The sequence below is a fragment of the Eptatretus burgeri genome, chromosome 13 (assembly GCF_056783735.1).
Source record: "Eptatretus burgeri isolate ZD-2024b chromosome 13, Ebu_testis_v1, whole genome shotgun sequence".
In the NCBI taxonomy this organism is placed as follows: domain Eukaryota; kingdom Metazoa; phylum Chordata; class Myxini; order Myxiniformes; family Myxinidae; genus Eptatretus; species Eptatretus burgeri.
In genome coordinates, this window is record NC_140973.1 from 51,918,941 (window position 1) to 51,931,440 (window position 12,500).

The window sequence follows — 12,500 nt, forward strand, 5'->3', positions numbered from 1 at the left end:
AAAAATCACAACCTGGTGAAACACTTGGAATATCTTTAATCCAGAAGAAATGCCACACTCACTCACTCTCTCCAAAAGGATTGTAAGGCAACCACCCCCCCCCCTCCTCGAATCTACTTTCTTAACAGCCCTCTCAAAGAAGCATTGTCACTCGAATTCTTGAATCTCCCACTCACCCACAATCTTTCTTTCTTGGGCAAACCACATTTCAAAGTTGGCCTCCAAAGCCAGTCTTCCATTGAGCAGAGTCAGTCCTTGGCACATCTGAACTCCTATACACCTAGAAAGCCTTCATCTGCAACCTGATGGAATACTGCCCTTCCCTTTTGGTTTGTGCCCCTGCCTCACACTTTGCTCAGCTTGACACTGTGAAAACCAAGGCTTCAAGATCATTGGAATCTCTTGTAATGAAGCTGATAATGCCTGGTGTTTGCTTAATGGTGCGGGTGGTTTGCTTGGGATCCTAGGATCCTGAGTTAAAATCCCACTTGGCTGTTGAATTAATACCAGGTGGGGTTGACTCTGCCTATCATCCTTCTGATGAGGTGGGCAAAATGAGTGCCAGCTTGCTGGTATCCTTTGTTGGAGTGGCGACCCATCCAAGATTGTGTCCAATAGCCAAGGAGACTGATGAGGCAGCACCAACGCTCTGGACAGAATATAGCCCCGATGGATGGATGGATGGAAGCTGATTCTCTGGGCCGATCACTGCAGCATCGCCGACAGGTCAGCGGTCTCTCTGTGTTCTTCCGCCTCATTTCTGGTCTTGCACCCTCTTCCATCTCCGCACTCTTTCCCCCAATTATGGACGCACGCGGTCCACTAGAAACCCCCTCCTCGTGAGACTGATTAAATCCAGAACCACTGCTTGTCGCCACTCATTTATTCCCCTCTCTTCCTGCCTGTGCAACCACCTTCCACACACTCTTCAATCTCGTTCTTCCTTTCAGGTCCTTAAGACAGCTGTTCACCACCATCTCAGATAATCCCCAACCAAAACCGTGATCTTTTCTCCACCCACTTCCCCCTCCCTCAAAAATTTTTTTTGCTTCTGTATCCATCTTATCCACCCCTTGCCTGGGTGAAACTCTTTCTGTATATTACGGAAATCGTTTTTGTAACGACCCGTACAGAGGTTGCCATATTTTCGTCAGAAAAGCATGCCACAATTGTAGGTAATTGATGTGCTATTCCGATTCGTTTCTTCACTCATTTCATCTGGATGGGGTGCAATGTGAACGCATCATGACCATGATGATGTGAATTACTCCCATGGTAGTGTTTTTTATGACATATTTTAAGAAATTATCCAGGTATAAAAGCTTGCAAGGGCATTATCCTGATCTGACAACACTCGGCAGGAGAAAGTCTGTCTCTGTCGGTAAATATGAAAATAGCATCCGTTGTTGTATTTTTCCCATTTCCATTCGCTCCTGTGAACTTCACGGAAAAATACCGAAGTGCCATTTTTGCATTGCTTGAAGTAAAGACTCGATTCTGCTGCACATAAATGCAAAACTTGATAAGGTCTGTTTGGTGCAATGAAGTTTGTGACCACATTGTTATGAGACCAATAAATCTTAACAAGGAGCTTTGATGCAGGAGGACGTCATTTGGCCCATCATGTCTGTGTTGCACCACCATTAAATACATCCGTCAGGCTCTCGACTCAGTTACACTGGTCCTGTGGGGAGGAATGGGGCTGAGAAAAGTGTGGCAGACACAGGGACTCCAGTGATTGGAGTGAGAGTAATTCTGGGAAACCCCTCCATTGTATGACTGTGAGTTTAAAGGGGTAGTGAATGCTTTGGTTTTTCACCATGGGCAAAAGTGATTTCGGTAACCCACTTTTGTGCATTCCGCGTGACTGTAGCATGCCTGTAGCACCGCATAATGCACACAATATTGTTTGGTGTTTTCGCTTGGTTTTGGTGAATGAGGCGTGTCTGAATGATTGCCCCATTTTTCCTCCTATCACTGCGCTTCCCCTCCTATGCAGGTAGCATTTGGTGGAGATCGCGAGGGTGCCCTAATCCAGTTCACAAGTTATGAGGAGGCACGGAAAGCAATAACCAGCACCGAGGCTGTGCTGAACAACCGCTTCATCCGTGTGTTTTGGCACCGAGAAAACAATGGATCAGCTGTTCATGGCATGCACAACAAGGTGTGTGTTTGTGTGTGAGAAAACCTCTCGAAGGATACATCACAATCTCTACAAAGGCTTCGGCCTGCATGGCTGTAAATTGTGCCCTCAACTCCCCCCCCCCCTCCCCAGCAAAAACATTTTTGCATGCTTTTGTTACATTCAGTCAATTCAGCTGACTTTCTAAGCCTGCTTCTTGGCATTATGGTTAAAGTTGTGTTGGCTTAAGATGTTAGGGTTTTGAGTTTGTGCCCTTAAAAACCGTTGAATTTAACACCAGGTGAGGTTGACTCAGCCTGTCATCTTTCTGAGGTAGGCAAAATGATTACCAGTGTAGGAGTAATCCAGATCACTGCATCAGCGGCATTGCCGTGCCCCCCAAAATGATGCAACCAGCAGCCATAGGCTGCACACGATAGCGATCTAGCTGACTTTCTTTGAACTCAACCTGAAAACTTGTTTCCTTTGCCCTCAGAGCTTTCTGGCTTTACCTAGCACTTTTTCTGGTAAACCGTCAGTGAAGGAACGACTCGGACCCATTGCTCCTCCAGAAGTGTCTTCGGCTCCATCACTTACCATGGTACACAACGACTTCGGAGGAAGCATGAGCCAAGTTACAGCTCAAGTACGTGGAAACAATTCATTACCTCTGCCACCGAAGGTGAAGGAGGTTATGTTTTCACCCCTTTCTGTCTGTCTGTCTTTGTGTGCAGGATATCTCAAAAAGTTGTGGATGGATCTGGATGAAATTTTGTGGATGGGTTTGATGTGTGACGAGGACGAACTAATTAGATTTTGGTGAAGATCCGGATCCGGATGTGGGTCCGGCTACAAGAATTTTTTAAGTGATTCTTCACCATTGAGCAATCATGCTAAAACGATAGAGTACGATATTTCAAAAAGTTGTGGATGGATTAGATGGAACTTGGTGGACACGTTGGGTGTGTAACAAGGAATAATTGATTCAATTTTGGTGAAGATTCGGATCTGCATCTGATAATTTTTTAAGTGATTCTTCACCATTGCGAGATGGGGCTAAAAATGATATATAGCATGATATCTCCAAAAGTTGTGGATGAATTTGGACGAAACTTGATGGACAGGTTGGGTGTGTCACAAGAACAAATTGATTCGATTTTGGTGAAGATCCGAATCTGAATCTAGATATGAGAATTATTTAATTTTTAAAGTGATTCTTCACCATTGAGAGATGGGGCCAAAAGCGATATAGTACTGTACAGCAAGATATTTCACAAATGTATTGGGCTCATTATGTTCTCGTGGATCAGGCATTACGGGGCAGAGGTATGCGCTCCACCGAGTGCTCTTCTACTTTCTTGACTAGATTCCTTCCATTAGAGTTGTAATTCTTTCCCAATTCTTGGTTTCAGTTTGTAGCACAGGTTGGGAGGTCACTGTCTTTCCTTCAATTCCAGGTGGTGTCAACAACAGCTGGAGTGACCAAAACCGTTTACAACCCAGCTGCATTCAAGATCATTCAAAAGCCACCGTTGAAGATTGTAGAATCGAAGGACATTCTCAAAAAGAAACCAGTATGTGGAGTGGAACGTGTGTGGCTGTGTGCCAGAAATGTATCCATCTAGCCAGGGGCCTGGATGTAACGATTGGGCGATTATAAACATTGCTGTTTTGGAGCACTTTTGTTCAAGATGTTGTGGGGGGGATGCACGTTTGCTGCAAGGAAGTTTGCGTTGTTAAATGTTCTCGATTATGCATTGTGCTTTGACAAGATGCAAAAAACATGGCTTCATGTTAAAAATGTCATCCTCCAAGTCCTGCTTCAATTCCCCATCTTTTTGCTGATCTCTGCAATCTTTTTATTCTTCTGGCATGTAGCTTCAACAAGACGTGTGGAAGAAGAAACAAGCCTTCCTGGAGAAGCAAATCGAGACGCAAAAGGTTAGCTTAAGAAGTGTTTTTTATCACAATCCCAGAGGTAATGGAGGAATAGCAGGGAAGTCGAATTGACTTGTCGGTATTCCTGCTGTTTGACAGCTCCCGGTTAACAGTTTAATAGCATACTACTAACCAGCACATGCTATTCTTGAAGCTTTTTATTCGGGCGAGAGGGTTCGTGTACGTGTTCGTGCTGTACGTATTGATCTGTACCTGAACTCATACAATAGTAACCTTCTCCACTAACCTTTACATGCTTGTAGATGTTGATTTCCAAACTGGAAAAGGCAAAGCCAGAGGAGCGACTGGAACTGAAGAAGACATTAAAGGTGGTGGCAGAGAGTATCGTGAAGTTGGGAGAGGAACAGAAATCTTCACCAACTTCCCCAGCATTTCCAGTGGTCCCTGTCACGCTCCGTGCCCGTACCAGATCAGAAGTAAGGACCATTAATCCTGAATTTATATTTTTTATTTTTGCTAGACCTTCAGTGTATGATTCAAGTTTGTGTGGTTTGAGGTGTTGATGTGTGCATTACACAGATTACCGTGTTCCTGGCTGACTTATTTTTTCTGCTTCTGTGACATGTGCAGCTTTATTCTTTGTAATTGCTGTCAGACCCAGCATACTTGTGGGTCATAAAGTGTGACCTGATTCTACATTCGTGCTTCGTGGGTTTTTTTTTTCATTTATTTTTTATTTTTTTACACTTCAGGACTAGTTTCCTATCTCCACCGCTGCTGATATTAATTCAGCCTGGGAATTCTTCCATACAAACCTCCTCTTTCTTTTGCACAGATTAATCCCATCTCATCTTCACTTATCTTGCTCTTCCTCATGCCCTTGGTTCTCTGAATCCTGTGGTGAGGCTGTTGCTTTAAAACAACTTGCATTCTCCTCCTGGAAGGTCAAATCTGACTGAAGGCAACCTCAGATCATTCCATAAAGCCCTCAACAAGTGTGTGTCTACCCTCAGGAGAGCCAGAAAACAACTGTCCAATCTCAAGAATGAGCTTTCAAACTTATCTCCCTCCTCTAAAACCGAGTGGCACCTTGTCAAGTCTGTTTCTGGTGCATGCTTCACTTCCATACCTTCCCTCACTTCAAAGAGCATCACAGCTGACTGCACTCATGAGAAGGATGAATGCCTCAATTCTGTTTGCTTCAAAATGTTGACCCTAACCCCTCCCCCTCTGTACCCGTCCTTCCCAGTCATACCCAATTGCTCTTAAATTATGTCTTTTGCACCTGAAAAGGGGGGAAAGTTTCTGGCAACCCTCGACTCTGACTCTGCAACTGGACCGAGTGGCATCAGCTCACATGTCCCAAAAACCTGTTCTGCTGCTCTTGCGCTTCCCCTCTCTGCCCTTTACACCCTGTAATTTACCAAATGTCATCTTCCATCTGCTTGGAAATCAGCCAGCATCACACAATTACATAAAAATGATCCCCTTAACTGCAGCCCAATTTGCTTACCTCCAATCACCAGCAAGGTCATGGAATCCGTCATCGCAGTTGACATAAATCATTCCATTTCTCCAACAGCCTCATCTCAGATTATCAATTTGGATTCAGGCCTGGTCAGTCTTCCTTGAACATGTTACTTTTACTCTCCTAACAATGGTGGAGGAACTCAATATTAATCAGACATGAGATCATGACATATCTCGACCTTTTGATGCAGTCTGGCATCCTGCCTTGCTCTCCAATCTGTCTGCCTATGAAATCCAAGGCCAACTTCACTCTTGGATTACTGACTTCCTCCCCTCTCATAGACAATGTGTGCCTCTCAACAGAACCCTTTCTTTTCCTGTCCCTGTCAAGGCTTGAGTAAGTGTCTCAAGGTAGTGTTCTTGGCCCCATATTATTCCTCATCTTCATCAATGATCTCACTGACAGGAAAATCCTCTTTATCTCTTTGCTAATAACTCCATTCTCTGCCCTGACATCTCTCTCCTTCTGACAGACAGACAGGCAGCAGCCTCTTCCCTCTCCTCAGACCTTGACAAAATCTCAAACTGGTCAAACACAATTTTGCTTATGTATCCATATTGTCCACCCTTTGCATTCTTCCTTACCGCTCATCATTACCTGCATCCCTTGTTTGTCTGTCTCTGTCTACTTTCTCCCTCTGCCCTGCTGTTGATTTTTACCCCCTTTCTCCTGCTGTTCCCTTTGTTATGTTGTGTCCTGATTTGTTCTATGTAATTGCTCTTCCACCAGCATAGACCATGCAAACAAAAAAACAATACCCTAACATTTGCAGCATTTTTCAGGAATACATCCCCCTATGATTGTTCGCATCCGACAGTATGCTCACGTTTTTAAAGAAAAAAAATACGGGGAGGGGGGGGGATTGTAATTAGCTTCATCTGTCTGTCTCTCTGTCCTTCACGCTATATCCTCCTACATGGTTGTACAGAAATTCACCAAACTTGGTAGTTATGGTTAACACATGGCAAAAAGGTGTGAGAGCAGTATCATTTTGGGTTCTGCCCCTTGGGGTGTGATCAAAAGGTCAATTACCAAAAAATGCAATTGCAGGCACTTTTATTTTTAAATGAAACTTTGTATATGCAATCAACATTGGGGGGACGCATGAGTTAATTTACGAGTTTTTGGAGTTTACTCCAGCTTCATGCCCCAGGTGTGGGTATTTGGATCACAGGTCAAAATGAAAAATGTTTTAAACTCAAAACTTGATATTGGGTCATTACCTTTTTCCATCTTTCAACTTTGCTTTAGGTGGGAAGCGTGAGGATTTGCGATGGCGTGCCATCGACTTCGCTCTCGTTTCCATTGTTTTTCGAAAAACTTGTTTTTTAATGTGCATATTGATTATATAGAACAAGACCCTATCTTTTCACAGAAAGGAGTTCCATAATATTGTGGCCTTTTGTTTAAAATGGTATTTTGTGAAATTTTCTTCTTCTTTTTTTTTTTTCCAGGCCATCTTATTGTGAATTACATTCCAGCACAGCTTTCCTCGCTTTTTGACGAGTCAGAACAGTGATGTGAATTTCCTTATGTGTTTGTCTCGTTTCAGACACAGAGGGAGCTGCTCGATATGGAGTTGGATATCCACAACAAGGCACAAGCTGGAGAGGACACGACAGATCTAAGGAAGAGACTACATCGCCTCCATTTAGAGGTAACGGCAACAATCATACTTGTGTACCTTATAAATCTTCCTTTGAGTGGTTTCTTTATCTCGTTTTTCGGCTTAGTGTTGAAAAATACACTTTTTATATAACTAAGATAACTCATGGTCAGATATTTGCTCGACATTTCTCCAAGACAGGCAGAGACTTGGGACTGATGCTGCAGAAATGGCTCGGAAGTTGCTGTTGGGAACAACAAAAGTCGTGTTCTGGTTAAATGTTTTTATTTTTGTTTTTTTAATGGAGTTTTTGTTCTGATGTCATATATTGTGGACTTCTGTAATTTAGTCAATTTAATTCATCTCAACCATTAACCATCCTCACCCCCAACAACAACAACAACGACAACAAAAAACCCCAACAACAATTGGTCAACTATCGAGTTAAGAGAACACCTTACGACAATCTTGAGACAAAGCATGTGGGACTTTCTTGGAACTTGGACATGGGACTTAAACAGTTTATTGGAAGACAAAGAAGAATCTCAAAGTTCTCCCTCCCTGAGATGGCGAGTTGCAAATTTAATTGATCGAGACGGCATACAATTGGTCGAAGTTTCGTGCTCTTGTTGCATCGTTAGGTGCTGCTATTTTGTCTGAATCTCGCTGTTCCTCTGCCGTTAGAGCATGTGGAAAATTTCATTGTTTGAAATGGCATAACATTTTGCCCAACCACTGCCAAACTGAAGGTTTTTGGAAGTTTGTTCTGCAGTATTCAAATACATTGTTGTCACCACACGGAACATTCTCAGTGGCCTTAAAAGACGCCGGTGCTTCAATGCGACCATAACGGCCAGCTGGGCCAATGGGCCCGGGTCGGATCACTTGTCAACTATTGCCATGATACCATGCTAATAAAGCCACTGAATTAACCAGGCATTACACGAAATTGTGCCACTCGCCTTGTCTCCAATTGAGAGCTGAGCGAAGCCAGAGACGTGTGGCATGGTCTGGATATACGGCATTAATAGCCACTGCCATTAAACTCTCAGCGGGCTTTCCTAATGTTTAAGACAGAGATGGCTGTCCCTTTGTCTGTTCGCAGTTGATGCTGATTGGCTGTGTGAGGTTAGGTGCAATGTGATTGGCTCATGGCAAGATTGAATAATGTATGGTACAGGCTTATTAAAAGCCGATATTCGAAATCTGATTCCATATTTGATTATTGGAACTCGTGGCTTTTGGATTCCTCAATAATTATGTCAAAATCTGGAGTGAAATTGGAAAAAATTAGGAAAAAGCGCTCCCTCAAACCCAACACACGCACACACGCACACACGCACACACACGCACACACGCACACACGCACACACGCACACACGCACACACGCGCACACACACACACACACACACACACACACACACACACACACACACACACACACACACCACCTCTCACCAGATATAATTAAATAATAGTGTTCATGGAACTGTGGTAAAATGGCTCAAATTCATTTTGTCATTTTTTATAGGTAATTATTGTGTGTGATTTTATTTCACACCGCCCAGGGACACCAGTAGCGATCTTTTTGGATTCCGTTTCGACTTTTATTTTGTGTAAATTTTTAATGGATATATACAACATGGAATCACAGTTTGTTTATTAACAGTGCGTGAAGATAAGACCTCTGTCTGAATGATGTTGAGGTACCCACACTCGCCTTTAAGCTGTCGAGCCTGTGTTTTAATCTCGGCCCAGCTATAAAATGTCATCTTGGTGAATCATCAATGTGTGTTCCGTCCCTCCGATGGATGTGAAGCTGGGCGTCATCTCCAGCATTGGTTAATGGATGTTAAAGACGGTGTCCTTCATGAAGAGTGGGCAAGCTATCGCCATCACCGTGGCCAAATTACAAATTCCTGCCCGGACTACTGCTGGGAAGACAATGGGAAAAACCACCCAGTATAACCCTTGCTCAGGAAGCTGCTTCGGTGGCAAAGATGCTCATTAACGAGTACGGTACATCAAATATCAAAAAATACTCACAACTGAATTGGGAAAGCGGGGAAAAAAAACAACTGAAAAGGAAATTAAACACATTTAAAATTGATACAGCTTAAACTTGTCTCCCTCCTTAATAGCAGTTGTCTCCTCCTTGGGATATATATTGGGAATATTGTCGGGAATATTGGGAATATTTAGACTCTCTCTCCGATAGTCTCCCTCCTTAATTTGTTCCAGTTGTTTTCTGGCTCTCCTGAGGGTAGACACACACAAATTCGCTTACCCAAAACATAAAAGGACCATAGTGTTGAAAGCCTGGTGTTGGAAAAATGATCAGAAACGTAGAATTTATCAAGTCGAGCTGGAAACACTAAATTGTTGGAGCAACGACACCGAGTAAATTGCTGCTGCGTCGGATGTTGCAATCTCCAAATGTCAGTCAACTTGAATCTTGAGAAAGGGTGAACGAGAGATCTCGTGCTGGCTACATGTGGTTCAGCTCCATTCCTATCAAGGGAGGGGTTTAGTGTGCAATTAAAATCTCCTCCAAGACATCGTAAGTGGTCAGGAAGAACACCTCAAGCAAGATACGAATCAAAATGGCCAAAAAAGGAAGATCTTTCAGCATTTGTACTTGGTGCATGCACATTGACTATTGTAAAATGTGTCCACTAATGGAGAAGGTCAGGGAAGCTTAATATCCCTTCACGATTTCTTTAAAGGAAACCGCAGTTAAAGGAAGAGTTTGCTGAAAAAAAGATGGCTATCCCAACAATGAGACTCGAAAGACTACTGAAAACCAAATGTCCTTTAAGAAACAATTCCCACTCAGTTGAAGAACAGTGATGTTCTTGTCAGTGATCAGTACAGTGAGTTTCTTGTCGGAGTAAGATTGTTCCACTCAACTAGCTGTTTAACTTGCACTTTATGGAGAGAGATGTGTGACCACCATTAATATTTAGGCTAGCAATGGATATTTTCATCTATAAGGGGTCACCGGCAAATAATAAATCAGCCATGATGTTTGAGTTCGTTCCGAGCCCAACTCAGAAATTTTCTTAACCGGTGACGTTGAAGATCTGCAATGTTATATCTGTCAGGTCGGTAAATCATTATTCAAGCCACTTGAATAAAATCTTCTCGGGCTGGTCTTTAAATTTGACCCCCTTTTTCCAAAAACTTTTATGCAGGAAGGTGTGAACGGCATTAGGAGAAACTGAGGGATCAACCTCATGGTTTGAGAAGGAATATCGCTGCGAGCGTCACTTAAGGCCGAGACAACAGAGGATGTCCCATCAGACTCGTATTCCATGCTATATATCACAAGCCCCTGCTGTTCTTCAGCAGCAATTTGATAAAATTCCGAAGGCCTAGGTCACATTTGCCACGGCGGCCGTGGGGTCTCCAAAATCTACGGCCACTAGCAATTATACGGCGGCCGCAGTATTTCCACGGTCACACAATGTAGCAGTCACATATGTTTTTATTTTTCGGGGAGCCGCACGGCGTATTTAGGCCTAAGTCACATTTGCCACAGCGGCCGTGGGGTCTCCAAAATCTACGGCCATTAGCAATTATACGGCGGCCGCAGTATTTCCACGGTCACACAATGTAGCAGTCACATATGTTTTTATTTTTCGGGGAGCTGCACGGCGTATTTATAAATTGTGGAGACCGAAAACGTGGGGTTGCCGTACGGTCTTTGATTTGATGTCGCACGGTGACCTTAGGGCGTTCCTGCGGCACGCATAGAATTTTCAAGGCAGACGCAAGGTGCCCGCAGGGGGACCGCAGGGGGGCCCGAAGGCGAACGTGTGGCCAGACGGACGGTAACGAATGGGTTAATTTTTTTTTTTACCAGTTTTTTTTTTTGGGCTTGTCGAATTGCTACGGCGAACGTAGAAATGAAAAAAGTTATAACTCCACGTTATAATTCCACGGCGACCCTACGGCCTGTAAAATATAGCCATACGGCGTAGGGCCACCCTGATGCCACCTCAGAAACTCTTCGGCCGCCGCACGTTTCTGTCAATTCAGAGGGCGTACGGCCGCCGTATCCTCGCCGTAGAGCAAATGTGACTTAGTCCTAAGGTGCATCCACCTCTACATGACAATCAATTTGTACATCCGGTGTATCAATTTTAACTGTAGCAAGTGTACATTCGGAGAGATTCGGCGAAAGCGGCGACTCACACCATCACATGGGTTCATCAATTTCACAAGGGACCTCAGGTTCATTGGGCACACTGGCAACAATAATTTCACGTGTATTAATACCAAGGGAACAAGGCTCCTCGTGAGATGAGTCCATGGGAATGGGTTCAGGCAATTTTTCAACAGGTGCTGCAGCGGCTTGCACATAAGAAAGAGGCCTTTTAGGTTCCACCAGACGATTTATTTTGTTATCAATTACACACTTCTGTACTTTGTGCTGCGTGACAACCGTGAAACCAGCTTCAGCAGGATTTGTCTCTGCTGGAAGGAAATTTTGTGAAGGAAGAGATTCCCATCCCTCAGCCGAAGGAAGAGATTCCTGTCCTTCGGGTAGCACATGCTCTCATTAGACACTGAATTAGTCTCTTGGGGATTACCTGGCCAATCCCTTCACAGATGTCTGTGCTGATTACAGGTGTAACGCATTAACACCTGTGTTGCATACATTTGATAATCATATTTATAATGTTTAATTGTGAAACTATCAAGATCACAACGGTTCTCATTCAAAACCATGAAGAGTTGACGTTTGATGGAATAAACATTACCTTGGCAGTGATATTCATGTCTGCCGGCTGCGAGTCTGAGGTCCTCGACGTCTGGGTCGGGCCTGGGGAGTCTTGGATTCACTGGATCATAGGGTGTGGCGCTGCCGGTACCTGTGTGGGAGGATGAAAGTCCGAGTCTTCAGGTCCTTGGTGCTTCCAGTCTTGCTCTATGGATGCGAGACTTGGACTCTGATCAAGGATCTGAGATGGAGACTTAATTCCTTTGGTACTAGGTCTCTTCGGAGATTCCTTGGCTATCGCTGATCAGACTTTGTGTCCAACGAGCGGTTGCGTTGAGAGACTCAAATGAGATTTGTTACCTGCATGGTCCGTGAGCATCAGCTGCAGCTGTATGGATATGTGGCTCGTTTTCCTGACGCTGATCCTGCTCACTCACCAGATTCTCTCAGCGAGGGAGTCTTGTGAGTGGAGGAGGCCAATGGGCCTTCCACGTGCCTTGTGGTGGTTGCAGCAGGTTGATCGGCATCTCAAGGAGATGGGGATGGGCCAGGCGTCTGCCTGGCGGATGGCCAGACGGAGGCCCCTGGAGTATCGGCGGAAAGTGGACGCAGCGA

At 44.2% G+C, this 12,500-nt stretch overlaps 1 protein-coding gene across 3 annotated transcripts in view; it reads left to right on the forward strand.

Moving 5' to 3' along the window:
* Positions 1–12,500, forward strand: part of LOC147014471 (RNA-binding protein 26-like) — a 137,319-nt gene that overhangs the window by 92,490 nt on the left and 32,329 nt on the right. For 2 of the 3 annotated variants that reach the window (XM_085852422.1, XM_085852423.1), the window contains exons 12-17: positions 2,000–2,164; positions 2,619–2,768; positions 3,580–3,696; positions 4,001–4,063; positions 4,324–4,497; positions 7,105–7,209. In XM_085852422.1, the coding sequence (XP_085708548.1) occupies positions 2,000–2,164; positions 2,619–2,768; positions 3,580–3,696; positions 4,001–4,063; positions 4,324–4,497; positions 7,105–7,209 (774 nt within the window). Of the gene's footprint in view, positions 1–1,999; positions 2,165–2,618; positions 2,769–3,579; positions 3,697–4,000; positions 4,064–4,323; positions 4,498–7,104; positions 7,210–7,359; positions 8,454–12,500 lie in introns of those variants that run through there. The other variant, XM_085852424.1, reaches the window with a different exon arrangement.